Source organism: Biomphalaria glabrata, chromosome 3, assembly GCF_947242115.1.
Source record: "Biomphalaria glabrata chromosome 3, xgBioGlab47.1, whole genome shotgun sequence".
NCBI lineage: Eukaryota > Metazoa > Mollusca > Gastropoda > Planorbidae > Biomphalaria > Biomphalaria glabrata.
This window is the reverse complement of record NC_074713.1, coordinates 7,921,102-7,939,752: the sequence shown is the minus strand read 5'-3', so window position 1 is coordinate 7,939,752 and position 18,651 is coordinate 7,921,102. Positions and strand designations below refer to the sequence as shown.

Here is an 18,651-nt window from a genome sequence, read left to right as displayed (position 1 = left end):
TTTGTTTGTACACAATTTTTTTTTTTAAAGTGTAGCTCTGCTGCAGTTGTAAAAATGTATTTGTACAATAAATAAATACTGGAAATAATCAAATAATTTTTTTGTAGTAAGATAAATGTTAATGTAAAAAAAAGTTACTTAAAGTAATGTAGAGGTTGGGTTTGATTCTGACTTCAATCACCAAAATATTTTTTGTTATGGTTAGGCAAACAAATCTTGTGCACTGGTCTTGCCAACAACCATAACAATGAACAAAAGGCATTCTTTGACAGGATCAACAGCAATTAGAAAAAAAAAAAATTCAAATTCTGTAAATTTTTCAAAATTGACAATGCAATGATATTTTAAGCATGCCAAACATTGGCCTTCATCAATTGTAAGATAACTATATGTAAGATAACTATGGTTCATCTTGCAGAGAAATTTGAATAGTGAGATAAAAGCCTGAGAGCTTATGGTTAGAAATATGTCTCCCACACAGCAGTTTCCCCCTTCCATGCAGCTAATGTATCCAAACGAATAGAAATAGCCAATACAATTTGGGATCAGTACTATCAGTAACCTGTTTTGCCACATGCTGCATAAGGGCACCATCTCCTAATTTTCCTTAGGGCTGTCTCCCAAAGCCTTTTCCATATTAGGGTATAGCCGCAAGTCAGTGGAGGTTTGGAATCCATGTTTTCCTTCTCCTAGGTGAATAGGCAGCCAAGGAGCCCCTTCTACCCAAAGCTTACTGGTTTAGGCACCAGAAGCTTGCCTTTGCCTCATCTGTCCATGAAAGCATTTAAGACATTATGGCCTTGGATTACATCCATTAGAACATAGTGAAAAGGGATTTTCAAAAACTCTTTTAGTTTTTTTGAAATCTAAAAGTGACAGGCGACACAAATCAAATTATGTCTTCCCCCTTTTGAGGACCTCTAAAAATTTAAAAATTAAGACACAAAAAACATTTTAATATACATATATATTTACATAGACGTCATCTTTTGTCATGGCTTTTTCAATATATACATTTCTTTCAAAATATATATCCTACAATAGTGTTATACAAAATGTAAAACTAGAAACGAATTGTCAGGGGAAAAGTTAACAATATAAACATTAGTCACAATTTTGCTAAAAATGAGTTATGGGCAGATTTCATTTTTTTTTTTTAGCTACACTCAATGATTTTAATTGTAATTAAAGACTTCCCTTGTACACAAATTATATTTTTTCTAGTCACAGGTTGAGATCAGTAAAAATTTTAAAACTATTTCTTAAAACAAAATTATACTGCTTGATTAATACTAGACATACTGCAGAGCAGAAACCAGATACATCGTAAAACAATTCAACATCTCACAAATATAAATGGAATGCAGCATCAACACCTATGACTGAGAAAAACTAGCCTAAATTGCTCCTCGCGGCACAGAGCTGTCAGCGCTTGTCTTTCATTCAATGGGGCAAAGAAAATAGCTTAGAGCAAAAAAAAAAAAAAAAAAAAACCCACAAAAACTCAAATGCAAACAATACAGTAATAGGCCTGTCTTACCAATGTCTTGAGCATCATCAGCTTTTCAAAGCAAAAGTCAGACTTAATGGCTGTCTTGGAGATAATAGGAAAAACCATTGGGCTAATTTTTTTTTAAACATGAAAGAGGATCTTACTAATGATTAATGCTACTAGTTAATACTGTATTTGTTTGAATTCTCTATATACAACTTAAGGTTGTTATGGTGCCATTCTAGTTCTAAAGTACTTTAGAGAAATATTTGAATAAAATATTTTTATGCTCTAAAAAATAGTATGGTGTAGATAGTGTGTAACAAGTTAATTTTAAAACAAATTAAATATAATTTATTTACTTTTCAGTGATATTAATAATAAGGTAGAAAAACGAATAATAACAATTAACATTACAGAGAACAAATAGATGAACTGTAGCTTTAATACATACAATATATGAACTTCTGAAATAGCTTCTATAAAATTTATTTATAAAAAGAAAATGTAATTAATTACACATTAATTACATGTAGCTAGTGTGGAAGCTCATACAAAACTATTTCTCTGTGCAAGAAACTTTAACTATTCATTTATAATTAAATCTTAAATAAACAAGCTCATTTTGAATAGGTTTTAAAATTATCCTCCAGTAGTTTAAAAAAAAACAAAAAAAACAACTCATTTTTTAAAAGGTAATATAGTAGAGTCACTATTGCGGAGCAGGCATGTTTGTGGAACAGCTCGTCGAAATTAGTTAAAATTTACTTTATTTTGAAATTTTCTGCTAAACTACTGCGCATGGTCCATTTCTCTACATTTCTAATATAATGGTGTTCCTTTCACAGCAGAAAATTAATTTTGACTCCAGGTTAAAGTTGACAGGTGTGGAATCGTCCATTATTTTTCACGTACCAGGAGAACCGCATAGGTCAGGGCTTAAGTCTTTTTAAAAATGATAATGACACATCACCTGCATGATACACCTATTTTTAGGTTTATAAATGGATGTGGAAAAACTTCATGTCGTAGCCATCTACCAGGAATTTGATTTTTTAAAAATTGGGAGGTGTTAACCCAGTTTTTACCTTTTTAAAGATAGTCACAATTGTGGAACACTATAGATGTCATTTATTTGACCTGCACATTTAGCTTAATATTTACATAGTGATTTAGATTATCAGAATTTAAATATGAGTTTGTATTAGTAAACATAAATTTAAAAACATTTAGGCAATAATATTACATACAATATATAATTTATGATTACCAGACGTCCAGCAAAAAGAGGACAAATCATAATATCAAATAATATATAGGCCTATATAATTTTAATATAACAAAAAAGAATTAAAGACTAGTGGAAAATAAAATCTTGTAAGGAAAATCAGGGTAGTGTGACATCAATTAAATTAAATAGGTAAAGAATTAAAAGGTGACAAAGTGTTAACTTATGCTTTAACACAAATAAAATTAATGTAAAGGATAAGGAGTTCAAGTATTATATAAGACTAATAAATATATGTTTTATATAGGCTTTGTTCCGACATTTTTACAGTGTTCCGCAATTGTGACTTCTTAAAAAATCCTGTTCCGTAATTGTGACTGACCATATCTCAGTCGATTTGAATGTAAAATTTAATATTAATTATCTGTTGAAAAACTAAACAATGAGTCTATTTTTATCGGAAAATGGATGGGCAATGCCAAGATACTTTTAGTTTTTCCATAGGTCTAACCATTACGGAGCAAAAAATTGAAAACTAAAAGTAGCTGCAAACTGTTCCGCAATATTGACTCTACTATACTATCTCCCAGTAGTTTACAGCAACAGCAATTATAAAATAAACAAGCTCATTTTTTAAAAGGTAATACTATCTCCCAGTAGTTTACAGCAACAGCAATTATAAAATAAACAAGCTCATTTTTTAAAAGGTAATACTATCTCCCAGTAGTTTACTTAGTAACAGCAACAACAACAATTGTTATAACAATTGTTATAAAAAGGAATATAGATTGCAAAATCTGAAAGACATGCTTACATTGAAAGATAAAGTGCTCTAAAAAGACTTTGAGAATTAATGCTAAGTTTAAGAAGCCAATTAGTTGTTAAATATTAAGAACTTTTTTTTTTGTTTATGCCTCCATGCATTGCATTTCCAATTTAATACTGAAAGTCACATAATACTCCAGGCCATGGAACAGAGACAATTAGAGACAGGAAAAGACCTATGACAGCTTCTTGATAGCGCTGCACAAGTCAATGATCAGCATTAAAGAACAACATTATATCTTCACAAAAAAAAAAAAAAAAGATTGTAACTACATTACTTCAATGAACTTGCTAAAGATGAAAGTTATTTTGTCTAGACCAGAATTGTCATAATGAAGAGAAAAAATGTATCTGCTACTTAAAAAGATTTGAACAGCAGCTAGAACAATGACATTATCTTTAGTAGGCCTACTATAAATACCGCTGCATGATACATTTTTTGTTTCATATGAATAAATAGTTTATAGAATTAAAAAAATTATGTTGTCATATTGCCTGGCGTTACATTATTCACATCAAAATAAGAATTCTCGTTAACTTCTTGTTCGGTCTGTTGCCCTGCATAAGGCTCTCTCACATGACTATCATCCTTATTGTCATTAGCCACTTGGTTAGATATATTGCAGTCTGAAGAAGGCTGCAGGATTTTCTTCTCATCCTCCCATCTCAATATGTTGCTTTCTCGTCTCTTATAAGTGTATGAACGCCTTCCTTTGGGTTTGAAATCTTTGTGATTAAAACTTCTCAACACAGGGGCACTGCATGACTTTAAAGGCCCATCTAAACCTTCTTCTTCAGCCTTTTTCTCTTCTTCTGCCAATCGGCTGTAATATTCTATAAACTTGTTCTGACTCACAGGATCCATTCTACTCCAAACAAATGCTCCCATTCGCTGATAAAATAGAAAGAAGAAAAATATTTTCAAACAATAAATTGCCACAAATTTTAATATGTTTTACTAAAAAATAATGAATAGTTCTCAAAGATCATTATTATTATAACTGTCGTATTTTAAATATATGTTGATTTAATAAATAAAAAAAATTGTCCTTTTGGAAAAAGAAACCATTAAAATATGCTTTTTATTTCTCTAAACTGCTTCGGAGTTCTAAAACTCAGTCCATATGAGAAAAACCTTTGTTTATTGAGTATATTGATCTCTAGATTTGTTAAAATATTTAAATATAAATGTACTTCAAAGTCTTCTTTTTTATGCATTGCAAAGTTTTCTTCATACAAAGTGAATATAAGAATAAGAAAAAAAGAAGGTAAAATTCAATTTAAAATAAAACGTAAAAAAAAAAAAAAAAAATAAGTACAAGTGTAAAAGTAAATCAAAGAGTAACTAATGTTATTAATATTATGAAATACAACTCTTCAATTAATGAAATTTTAATGCTATATGAGAAAAGGGTCTTTTTTTTAACCTATTTGCCATAAATATTTAGGGGCATAGTGATATGGCACTCCATTTCCAAGCAGAGGGGTCTCAAGTTCAAATTCAGATAAATAGTGGGATTTTTAGGATGCTCCCAAGTCCACCCAACTCTAATGAGTATTTGACATTTGATTGGGGAAAGTAAAGGCAGTTGTTGTGCTGAGCACATGACTCTCTAGTTCATCATCAGCCAAAGAAAAAGAGCTTTACAACATCTACCCCATAAATCACAATGTCTGAAAGGGATTTTACTTTCCTTTTTTTACAAAAACTACAATGAATATTTAAAAAAACAACAACAGTGAAATTCAAAGGAAAAAAAAAGCAACAAAAAAAAAATAGGGAACTATTGATGTAGCAATATAATTTTAATATAATCTTTTCCAAACACAATTTACACTGCTCTGCAAATTCATTTTGCTTTGTAAGCATCTCTCACACATTGACATGTATCAGTCTGTGTGAAAAAAATACATTTTAAACTGACATTTTAAACTGACTAAAAGTGTGGCCTATTGAAAAAACAACACTTGGCTATTAACAGAGCTCAATTTCAAATCCTGAGCTGTGTTTCCTGTGTACAGCATGGAAACCTTCTCCCAGATATCCCTGTCCCTGCACATGTCCATAAAAGAGCTTGGACAATAACACACTATGCATGCTATATGCACTAAAGCTGCACTATACAAAAGCAATTACAAAAAACAACAACACACCATTATCTTTGATTCTGAAAATTAAGGAATAGTGCTGTATTTTACATGAGCCGGTATCATAAAATGCATAGTATTTATTTTGTCTCATGCCACAGACATGTTGTCTGTCAGGCCTCTATTTCAGTTTTCTTTTGTCATGTATTTCTTTGGTGGCAGCAAAGTTTCCAAATAAATAAAGGAAATGTGACATGAAATATGAGCTTAAAGAATATAGTGAACATAAGAATACAAGATATATTTAAAAATGGAATTCCTAAGAACTAAATGTAGAAACAATTCACAGAAACTTCTTGACTATCTTTGAAGGCAAGCACTGTGGCATCTTTTTAAGTTTCAAAAGTGCAAATCTGATCATCTCATTAATCAAAATGGCAAATTAAAACTGTTTACTAGACAAAATACCGTAATGAAAACATATAATCAAATTTGCTCACCCTGCCTCTATTTGGATAATTGGGATCACTTCTACTGTTGTACTGATGTTCGTAAGAAAGACCCTCTTTATAAAATCGCTGAGATCCATCTTTTTGCCTTAAAAAGTTGACAGGTACTGAAAAAAATGTTTTTTTAAAATTAAATTTAATAAAATATAGCAATATTAAACATTTGTGTTAATTTTAAACATTTGAAAAGAATTTTTTTTTGCAGTAAATAAATGAAATAATTTACTGGTATTTTTTTAATATTGAAAAACATACATCTAGCAAATAAAAATTGGTTTCACTAATTTAAATACATGGCTACAAAATATTGCAGTAAGAAAAACAACAGTGAATTGATACCTGAACCATAAGCAGGATCCTTATTAGGATTTGCAGTGTGCCGGCCATTGAACTGAGGCTTCTCTCCATGGCGATAATTGTAGTCTATTCTATAATGTGTATCTTCAGCATAAGGAGGAATGTGAAGGGATCCAGCATTTGCTCGGGCTGGCCACCATCTACCTTCTTCATGTTGTACAGGCTTTGTAAAGACCTGTATAGAAGATAGAACATCAGGAAATGTACCCGTTTGTTATTAACTCTTTCTCTCCTAACTGACGATACCAGCGTTGATTCCACCAGAATGTGGTAAATAATTACGGAGAGAAAGAGTTAATGAATCTGCTATTAATCTAATGTCTGTTGAGCAATAGGATTAATTCTAGGCAATAAAATAAACAGTTGGTCTGTCATATCTAGCCTAATGTAGATTACGTGTTATGCTCCACTGCACATTATGGCTAGAAATATTTTAGGTCACATGTCAAGCTGGATAATTGTTGGTCAGATCAGAAATGTTGGGAAAGATCTTAAACCCATTTTAGAAATGAATGTGCATTTTATAAAAAAAAAAAAAAAATTCCTTACATAGATCGAAGAAAGGGTCAAGGTCAAGAATAATGTAATCCTCAAGAAAAGTCTTATTGGGAAACTATAAAAGAAAATGTGGCAAGTCATTTGGGTCATTGGTTGTTTGATCAGTAGTAGTTATCATTTTAATTGAGATTCAAAAGGAAATCAGCAATATTGGGCCAAAATATGATTTTTATTTTTATTTGTCATTTAATAATTTAATTGAATAATCATCCATCAGACATACATAAATAGTACTTAGCAACAAGCTAAAAATACAACCTTACAAACGAGATGTGAAGGTTTTAGCGCTGTTAATGCATCTAAGGGTTTTTATTGAAACACTGATATCAAATTCAAACTAGTTAACTGGGTAATAACCCCTTTATTTTTTGGAAATTCTCATTATAAGATGGGTACTGAATTCAAGAACATAAAGTGACATCTTTCTAGCACATGCCTCTCTACTTGCAATCATTTATTAACCATTTAAATTTTGTTGTAATAATAATAATAATATTTGCCTCTATAAAATATATTTTCCTTTTTTTTTTTACCCCCTTCCCCCCCAGCCCTTACCCATTGTTCTATGAACATGAAAATAATTGTACAAACATACAAGGTCTGCAAAATCCTCAGATTGTATGTAAGTACAAGTATAATCTCCCGAAACCCCAATCCACGAGGACCATCTGGTTCTTTAAAGTAAAAAGTTGCTTCAAAGCAACTAAATATTTCATATTAGCAAGTTAGTTACAACTAAGTTTAAAGACCTAACTTCATTCAAACTACAAAATTTTGCGATAATAATAAAACTACTTCAAAAAAAAAATTGATGTTCATTTTCACGCACATTGAAATGAGCAGTGCAAACATTCAAATAATTGCACATTTCCCTTTAGACCATTTTTTTTATAGTGACCTTAAAAGTTTGCCTTTAACTTAAACATATTTTTATTATAGTTTTTAGCACATCAAAAAATTTTTTTTTACAAATGATAAATGAAAATCTTACATGGCATATGGGCTCATTAAGAAATCTAACATTCTTGTCCAAAAATCCACAAGATGTTGGCTGAGGATTATGTGCTCTGTAATCAGGCAGATTCTGTGTTAAAACCTTGGTGTTCTTCAGTGGTAAAATCACTGTGGCCTCCCAATGATTCTGGTTACTATCTAATTGAATTAATGGCGTTGAAGGTTCAAAAGATGCCGCATAAGGCAGTGGTTTGTATTTTGGATGATCAGAAATAGCATCTTCACTGATAACTCTGAATGTGTCAGGACTAGAAAAAAATGGTAATATAATTTTAACTTTTGTTCAATATCGTAATGATTTGGAACATTATGTAAATCTCTGTAGTTGAAGTGGCACAAGCCAAGTCCTTTTAACATTTCAACAACTACTCCATATCATAAGTGAACAGTATGAATAAAACAATTATATGTTGCAATATTTACAATATATTTGTATTTATGTTTGTAATGAAAAAATTCTGCTGATTAAAAAAGAAAATGTGACATAATAGCAAACTATGAAAGCTTCAACCAGAAATTGTAAAGGAATTATATGTAAATGTCAATTATTTAGTTTACATTGCTAGGGTATGCAAAATCTTCAAAATACCAAGCTACAACCTGATTAGTTATGAACAAAGATACATGTATAGCGAAGAAAAACATGCATTTCTTAAAATTCCATTAAAAAAAAAACAACTTAAGAGAATATAGTTGAAACTGGTTATTCTGACCAACGGTTTATTGGATCAGCCACTTTCAGACCAAATTCTTAAGTGCCAAAACAAATCCTATTATACAGTTATTTGGACCAGCCACTTTCAGACCAAATCCTAAAGTGCCAAAACAAATCCTATTATACAGTTATTTGGACCAGCAAGTTTTTAGGACTAAAATGATGGCATCCTAATTAAGTCCAATTAACCTGATTTGACAGTAAATTAAAAATACAAAGTTAAAAAAAAAATATATATATATATATGTATATATATATATAATCAAGTAGGTCTATGTTTTAAATCATGTATTCTTTCTTTATCTATTTATCTATTTATCCACTATTCAATTATCACTGCTTCAGAAAATCAGTAGTATCCTAATGCATTGTTAATTACTGACTCACACTCAGAGACTTTTTATCATTAATAAACACACTGTATTTCTTCAAGTAGTTATAAAGCATTAATATCACTTTTAACTAAGATGGGCAGCCTGGTTATGTTGGACTGTTGTTACAGTGGTCAGGAGTTCAAATTCTATACTTATCTTATCTTATATAATACAGACGTTACTTCAAAAAAGAAGATGATTACGTCCTACGCGTCATGCATTTAGTCATGCATATTAACCAATACACATCTGTACCCTGCCTTCCTGCAGGAGGTTTGGACTATTTTGTAGCAATCTTCATTTCTGAAACTTATAAAACAAAAGAAAACGAAACCACATTACAGTCAGCATGAGTCATATATAGTTCATCCATCATGGTTCAATGATGACCATTTACATCATCCAGGGGGCTGAGTGCTGGTGAGACCTATAGGAACCTGGAATGCTCAGCATCACACTGGTAAGGTTATTCCAGATGGAGCTCATGTCAGTTGCCTTAATTTTTAAATTTTTCTTCTGCCAGTGCTGCTCTCTTGTCTTCTGAAATATTTGTGCCAGTTTTCAAAGCGCGACCCCTTGATACTCTATCATGTGCTTCCAGCTCCCAGGTTGCAGGGTCAATATTTCAGGCTTTCAGGGTGTCTCTGAAGCATTTTCTTTGTCCACCTTGTGATCACTACCCTTTCTTTCATTGACCATAAAGGAGTCTTTTAGGGATGTGAGTCTTCTCCTCTGCAGACATAGCCTTCCCATAAAAAATGAGACTGCATCAGGATTGTGTGGATGCTTTGCAGGCCTGCTCTTCAGAGGACTTCAGTATCAGGTATTTTGACTCGCCATTTGACATTCAGTATTTTTATGAGACAGACGACATGGAAGAGGTTAATTTTTTTCACATCTTCTGTATACTGTCCATGTTTCTTAGGCATCGAGCAATGTGGGGAGGACAGCAGCTTAGCTTGGTACTTGTGGTAATGGATTTTCTATATCCAATACATTTTTAGACAGTCTACCATTGGCTGCACTGGCCTTAAGAGTCATACTGAATTTATAATTATCAATGTCACATATGCCTACTTCTCTGTGTGATTTGATAACAGTAGTTTAAGTTAGTCAAACATTAGTAACTTAGTGAAAAGACAGTATAGTGAGTAATTCAAACAGGTACGATAAATTAGACTTATGGAGACACAAAAAAACACTCTCTAAAAGAATAATAAGTTGCAAAGATAAAGGTACATTTCTTATTCCATACTGGACCATAGGCTTGGAAAAATTAGAACCAGGGCTTCTTTTCCTTGCCTAATGTTATTAGAGTTTGGAACAGGTTACCTGAATTCTGAATCCACCTGGAAAACTAAAACGCAATGACTTAGCAGCTAGGGTTTAAGTATATAATTAAAGGACTCAAGGAGTAATCTATAAGATAAGACTGGTCTGAAGTGAAGTGAACTGATGATGATGAAGCATTGCATGAAAGATTCATATTAGATCGAAACTTTTATCTAGATTCTTATTTACTTACCTATATTTATCCACAACTTTCTTTTTTCGCTGCATAGGTGGTAAGTACATTGTCATTTTGTGTGTTCTATCAATGATACCTTACTATTAAAAGGGAATTAAATCATACAATAATAATCCCGCCATCAAACATTTGTAAAATCACAATGGAAGCCATTTTTGAAGCTGTTGCTAAGAAACTGCCGGAAATAGTGTACTCTTTAGTTTAAATCCTTAGTGACAAGTCTAGATCTATAAACAACATGGCTGCGATGGTTCGCTTAGTTGGTGAAATAAATACATTAATTTCTGAAGTTTATGACGAGAAAAAGTTAGAAATTTACTAGAATCTAATAAGATTAGATATTGAAAATAAAAATTGTAAAAAAGTGGGCTATTTAGATCTATAATTCAATTATTAAAAAAATATATTTTACAAATTAGACTAGATCTAAAACATATAAATTTAAATAATACACTAATAATAAATAAATATAATTAATATAATTTTATAATACACTATTATTCACATTATTGTGTTTACAGTCAGTGGAGATAAGAGACGTACAGTAGTGGGTCAATAGTCAATAATATGCATATAAAGAAGTCCAGATAGATAGATTTAGATCCAGATCTAGTACTTTATGAAGATCTTGAAACTATAAATTCTTTGAAAAGTGTTTTCTAAATTATAAATTTAAACTTCTTTCCTTGATTAGAGTATGTAGGCCTACACAGAATATATATATTTGTTATTAGCTTAAATGTGTTGGTTTTTACATGCTTGGTTCAACAGTGAAAGATTTTATTAGTTTAGGATAAATACTTTAACTATGAGACTGATAACTGTACTTGAAATGACCACATGATTTACCAGTAAAATTGCTGTTAATTGAAATTCAGGTGATCTATAGTACAGATAATGTTAAGGTCTTCTGTTTCTGTGGCCATGGTTAATAAGGGTGTCATGTGGCCGGCACAGTGACCAATAACCACCTTTACTTTTCCCCAACTAATGTAAGGTACCCATTAGAGCGGGGTGGACTTAGTCTACACCAGGATTCAAACCAAGAACCCCCGAAAAGCAAGTGCTTTACTGCTCATCCACCACATCTCGACACTAGTTGGTAGCATTCTAAAAATCTTCATTGCACACATATGCTCCACTTAAAATAATGATTTCCATTGCACTATATTAAGATAATTAAAAAAAAGGGAGTTTAGCACTTTTAAATTTTTGGCAATGTTGACTACTAGTTAACATGCAAAAAACAACAATGTCTCCTCAATGGTTAAAATTTTAAAAAAATTTCTAATTAAAGTGAGGCTGAGAGATGTCGTCATACTGAATACACTGCAGCGGTTAAAATACAATCATGGTTCAGAGGGACTCGTGTCAGAGCTTATTTAAGGTATGCTCTTTTGTAATATATTGGTTGATTAGTTGTAATAACTATAAGTTTATCAGTAGGCATTTTCAGGGTTATAGCTTTATGAAAAACTTAAGTTTAATTGATATATATATATATTTGATCAGTGATCAACTTTTAAAAAAACTAACATTTTTAACTTGGAAAATTTCAATTTGTTTAATGTATCTAATGTTAGAGATAACCATTTATTTTTTAAAGTCTATATTTATATGATTTAAACATTTTTAATGCTAACGAGACTTTCATATAATTTTGTGTAGTATATGGAGTGTGATATATGGAGTATGATATATTGAGTGTGATATATTAAGTATGATATATTGAGTGTGATATATTGAGTGTGATATATGGAGTGTGATATATTGAATGTGTTTCATTGTAAATTTAACTTATAAGTTAAACATTCTGAAACATCAAAACATTTATTTTATTTTTTAGATATTTAAGCAAATGTGCAACAACCATTCAAAAACATTGGCGTGGAGTTTTAAGCAGAAAATATTGCAGAGGTCTTGTGAAGGTATTTATCATACCAGCTGCATTTAAAATTTACTTTTTGATCCATGCATCCTTTCATTTATTTTAAAAGATGTTTTTTTTTCAAAATTATTTTGTGCACCACCCTTATGTGGCAGAATGTTCAAACTCTAAGGTGTCAGTCTATAGTTTATATATAGCTGAAAGTATTGGTCATCTCATACTTTCCTTTCTAGTCACTCTTCAATGAGTTCTGATTCTCTGTTTTTTTTATGTACATTGTTGATATAAACAATACAAAAGAGAAAATTAGTCTTTATTGATTTTTAAAAAACTTTAAAAGCATTTTGATATACAAAATAACATTAAAAAATAAATAAAACAATAATGGCCTACTAAATTAATATAGATATAATAAAGTTTTGTTTTTTAATGGAGATTTTCTATCTGTGCTCAATATTCAATACAAAAAATGTGGTTAAAAAAAAAGCTAATGAAAGAAATGTTTTGAATATCATGATTTTATTTGATAGTTGTATTATTCTCACTATCAATGAAAGTAACATTTGCTGGTTTGGAGGTGCCTCTCTAAAAAAAAAGCACTGAAGAAGCATAGTGTTGAAAACATTTTGTTTTGAGTTTAATGTTTTTAATGTATCCATTGAAACAGATACTCCAGCAATGAACAATATTTACATCAAACATAAATCACTTGTATAAATCATATAATTGTTAAAATAGCTTGACCAACAAATGCTATAAATGCAAAACAAATCCCAGTAAACTAAGAATGATGATTAATGACTTTACTAATTACTGACCAATGACAAAAACAGATGACCTTATTTTTCTTTTTACTGTCTCTCAAAAAGACTTTTCTAGATGAATACATCATTCTTTCCCTTTTAGATAGGACTTTCTCATTTTGAAAACCAAATTACTTTATATACTAAACCACCTCTTTAGGGACTCCCCTATGTTTCAGTCTTAACCAAAAAATTAATAAAAATTGACCCATATTTTGATCATAGTACTACACATAAACAGCTTGACCTCTAGCATGGTCAGTTCCTACATGATCAGAAGCCTTTATGTACAATTGAGCATGACAGTGAAAGTTAAGAATCATGTTTTTTTTTAAATTGCAGAACTCATTACTTGTTTTGAAGTTGAATCATTACAACTTACTGGCTACAAAGGTTAGTACAGAATAATGGAGCATATATTTTTTTATTACTTTTTTTTCAATCAAATATTTCCTCTCCCTCTCTCCCCTCTTTTTGTTTGTTAAGCTTTACAATCTTCTTTTTTTTTAATTTAAAGCTTTTTTTACTTTATAGATTCAGAGATCGTGGAGAGGTTACTATGCTAGAAAATATGTGTTCAATTATTACAGTCGAAAGAAATATTTGGAAGCTTTGCACATTAAGAATGAGCTGATCAGGTAGTATTTTCTTTATGCTTTGTGTAAGTTAATTAAAAAAATGTAAAGTTCCTCTTTCAGACATTGCGATCTATAGGGGAGATGATGTTGTCATTTATTTCTTTGGCCAACAGCTAATGAGCAGGGTGTCATGTGGCCAGTACAACGACTAACTGCCTAAACTTAAGTCATGAATTCCAGAATTCCAGTCTTCATCGAGATTTGAACTCTAGACCCCAGGTTTGGAAGCCAAGGGCTTAAACACTCAGCCACCGAGTCCACTGTAATATAATAACATTTATTAATTTTTTGTGATATTCTATAAATAATTCATATGCAAAAATATTTACATAGGTCAGAATTAGCTGACTTCTCAGAACATCAGCTAGCAGCCAGAACAAGAGAAGAGGAGAAAAATGAACGTCAAAGAAGACAGTATGAAGCAAGAAGACATCACTATCTGGTCAGCACAGTGGTTCAACCTGGAATATATAACTCTCCATTCTTACCGTACGTAGTTTACATTGCCAGCATATTGTTTAGGGTCAAAATAATCTGTTATAGTTTGAACACATCCAAATGAAAACAAACGTTTTGCAGATATCCAAGTGAAACAGAATATTTGCTACGCAATGTTCAACCACTAGAGCACAAAAAGAAAAGAAAGAATTATTGTAATTTTGATCCAGCCTGTCTAAGCTACAACTCCCAAGTACCAAAAACACTTCCACCACTTGCTCCGAAACCACAAGTGAGTTATTCAAAGTATAACATTGTAATCATGTTATTAAAGGTTTTGATTTGTGCGCTGTCAATTAAATTAGGTCAACATCTATTAGAATTAATTATGGGTCAAAGTTTTCTTGAATGTTATACCTAATGAAAATTACTTAGTATGATAAATTTTTCAAGCATATTAAATTAAAAAAAAATACTTTAGAGTTTCTTAACATAAAATGTATAGTACCATACACAAAAACAAATAGTTTTTTAATACTGAATGTACATTCTATGAGCACTATTTAGCATGAAGTAATTTAATAACCTTAATACAGCAATCTTGGAATTTGTGTGCAAAAATCTATGCTAAGCAGATTGATTTTTTTTACTCAAGATAGACAATTCAGTTCTAAAAAAATAGATTAGTAATGATATTGCTTGTGACTTTAGTAAGTTATTGTTTTTTGTCATCAACCATAAGTTGTTTTTTTGTTTATCATTAAAATTATGATAAAAAAACATAAACTTATTGGGAGTGAATCGACCACTTTTAGGCATACAGAGTTGATTCAAAGGGTTAGTGAATTGCACAATGAATTTAATAACTCCTGGACCAGAGACTGATTGTTATGTTGTCTTGACTGAGTAAATATAGATCAATCTTCTGTTGCAATAATATATTTTAGATGATCCTTTGTTATCCCAAAGACACAACACAATTCTGAAATAAATTAATAAATCCAACAAATATAATCACAAATCTTTAAATTGTACTATGGAATCACATGACATGATTGCATGACGTCATAAGTCTTATTCTTTTTTTTTCAATATGTCTCAAGATGATTTTTTTTATAAAATTTTTTTAATGAAATTCTCTCAAATGTTTCATTTATTAGCTTTTTTAAAAATCTAATTTTCAGATAGTCAAGTCTCTGAGATATAATGATCTATACAGTAGCTTAATATATTAAATTAGTCTCTCTGGCCAAAGTGAATGAAAGTATCAGAATTAAGAATTTCTATTTATTTTCAAATTAATTTTACAGGGACCATTTAGGGAGCCAAAAGAAGTGCAGAAGCAGAGGTATAAGCCATTTAAGCCTACTCTCAGAGTTGCCACTGACTTTTTTTCTTTAGAGAAAGCCAGACAGCAGCTGAGAAATGAAGAATGGGTCACGCGGCTAAACGATGATGTGTAAGCTTATTTTATTTAGCTTTTCTTCTGTTCTATTTTCTTTTAATTCTATTTTTTTAATGAACATACTTTTTCTTTTCCATCAATTATATATCAGTTGTAAATATTATTAGTTTAAAAGATTCAGACATTGATTTCAAGATTAGTTGGAAAAGATTGGTTAAAAAAGGATTAATGAAAATAAATACTGAGGAATTCATATTTTCACAGGTGAAAATACTAGAAATGTTTTTTAAAAACAGTTTATACATGTCCTTCAGGTTCAAGCCATTTTCACATCATTTTGTGGTCTATGAACCATTGCTTCACACAAAATCCAAGTTTGGACCAATGAATTATGGTACAAAGTATTTCAGGGAGGAGTTTCCTGACAAATTCTTAATTTATCAGGTGATTTGTCTCATCATTACAATTTTTAATTATTTTTATACATCCACTTAAAAAAAACAATCACAAACATTTTTCAGTCTTGTCTTTTAAGGTTAATCCAAAATTATAAGATCACAATATTTCTTTGTAAAACATTCTTATAACAAATATGTCTGTCTCACTTAAAAATTTTAAATGGCACGAGAATGTATTAAGCTTCTGGGAAATTCATTTTACTTGTGTGATGTCAAAACAGTTTTAAAATTTATCTACAAGTGGTTTTAATACTACATTTACTTAACTTAGTTTTTTAAAAAAAGAAATTTAATTATTTGTAATGCTAAGAAATAGATGATAATTACATCTTCTAAGACTTTGACTTAAAAATTAGTATTAAGTATTTGTGGGAACCGTGGTCGAGAGGCTAAGTGGGTTTGAACTTGGCTTGGCTACCTATTAAGGGGGCTCGAGGTTCAACACCCGACTCTAGCATAGTTATGTTTACTGAGCGCCTGAAGGCAGCACAGAAAAACCTTCTCCTAGATACCCCCTACCCCACTGGTCCACAACTGAGATTGGACCAAAGCGCTCTGAGCATGCTATAAGCATGAAAGTAGCGCTATATAAAAGCCATAATTTATTTTATTTATTTTACATTTTTATTTGATAAAAAGAAGCTTTAACTTTAACCATTTTGTTTGCAATATTTTTGTTTCAGAATTTCAAGTCACAAGTGCCACCAATACCCATATTTGATAAGTTCAATGACACATACTCAAGGGGAGAAGTATAAAATATGGATTGGTTTTCTGAGAACAAAACAAAGCAAACTTCACCAAAGCCACTAAAGTCAGAAGTTTAATAAGTGTCTTTTTTGCTATGTTGTATCTTCCAAAATTATTCTATTTTTTAAAAATTAATAATTATATCCCCATTTCAATGTGATTTATTTAGAGTTGGTATTTTACATTAGAATTCTCAATCAAGCATAGGATGTAATTATCTTCTCTTTTGAAGTAACGTCCGTAATCTATAAGATAAGAAGCATTTAACTAATTCACAATTTTGAACATAAAAAAAAAAGCAGAGAATTAAAGAGAAGAATTTAAATTAATCCTGATTTTAAAAATAAAATATAGACAATGCACCTTTCATTGTGCAACAAATGAATTATTAGAAGATACATACTGCACATATTGTTGAAAAGAAGATATATGTAATATAAACTGGAGATATTATTTATTTTATTTCCACAGATATTTATCAGGCATAATTATACAAATATTTTAAACTATGTTAAAACATGATGTAAAAATAGATTGAAACTATTGTACATTGTAAAATAGGATTTATCTTGTATGAAAAACACCATTTTTATTATTAATTTAGTTGTTTATTGTTATATTTTTTTTTCTTTTTAAAGTTACTTCTAGTGTATTGGGCAATTTAAAGATATACCCAATGTGCATAATAATTTAACTTCTGCCTAAAAAAATGTTTGAAATAACATAATCTCAAAAGTCAACATAAACATCAATGAATGCATTGAATTCTCAGAGTTTAGTTACTTATAAATGTTTGTGCATTATGCTGAAAGCTGTGAAATAAATTTGCTCTGAAAGTTTTTTGGTAAGATGACTTGAAAAACAATTACTTAGAGTATACAATATAGCAGGATCATTTAGCAGGTAAAACTTTTGTTTTTGTTTGTATGTTTTACAAGTTTTGAATGTTCTTTTAGAAAGAAGATTATCCTTTCCTAGCTCAGATCTCCCGCAGGACGTCAGAGAATGGCAGTGGGAGGGATTCAAACATGGGACAATACAATGACAGTCTAAAGTGCATACATTATGACAAGGCAGCCACTCAATTACTATTAAATATATTTAATATTCTTTCTTCTTATATCACTCAAACACAGTTACCGTCTCTTGAAGAACTTTTTAATGATAGTGCCTTTCCAAAACTTATAAAAATCTTAAAGACAATCTGCACCCAGGTCATTTGTCATGACAGAGACGTACGTGAAATCCCTATTCATCTAGCTCTGGTAGTGTGCGTGCTTTATGTTGTTTGTATTTATATGTACATCATTACTAGCTGTGCACACCGGCTACACTCATTGTAGTGCATTATAGTGATAATTATGGCCGAACACGTCCTTTTCTTTTGTTGAATTGTAATAAATGGGCCACATTTTAATGATCAACCTTACATACTTTTTTAGCCAGTGAATTATTGTGTCTGTTGCAATGAAATTTTACAGCCCTTTTCTGTTTGTCTCTCTCTGGAACCCCCATTTTGTTTTCTTTTAACCTGCGCATCATAATTTCTCCAACATAGAATTTTGACTTGATTTGGAAACACC

The 18,651-nt window shown here is 30.7% G+C and overlaps 2 protein-coding genes across 2 annotated transcripts; one reads left to right on the top strand and one right to left on the bottom strand.

The window, feature by feature from the left end:
* Positions 1–948: 948 nt before the first annotated feature.
* Positions 949–10,858, bottom strand: LOC106055943 (uncharacterized protein C2orf73 homolog). Its single transcript, XM_013212450.2, has 5 exons — positions 10,686–10,858; positions 8,049–8,319; positions 6,482–6,674; positions 6,134–6,249; positions 949–4,437 (listed from the first exon to the last, which is right to left on the bottom strand). The coding sequence occupies exons 1-5, from the start codon at positions 10,739–10,741 to the stop codon at positions 4,024–4,026; spliced, it is 1,050 nt and encodes a 349-aa protein (XP_013067904.2). The 5' UTR covers positions 10,742–10,858; the 3' UTR covers positions 949–4,023.
* An 11-nt stretch (positions 10,859–10,869) lies between these two features.
* Positions 10,870–17,833, top strand: LOC106055941 (spermatogenesis-associated protein 17-like). The gene is made up of 10 exons (XM_013212449.2): positions 10,870–10,994; positions 11,986–12,075; positions 12,535–12,616; positions 13,722–13,772; positions 13,914–14,017; positions 14,351–14,506; positions 14,597–14,747; positions 15,766–15,914; positions 16,175–16,304; positions 17,002–17,833. The coding sequence occupies exons 1-10, from the start codon at positions 10,927–10,929 to the stop codon at positions 17,074–17,076; spliced, it is 1,056 nt and encodes a 351-aa protein (XP_013067903.1). The 5' UTR covers positions 10,870–10,926; the 3' UTR covers positions 17,077–17,833.
* Positions 17,834–18,651: the final 818 nt, after the last annotated feature.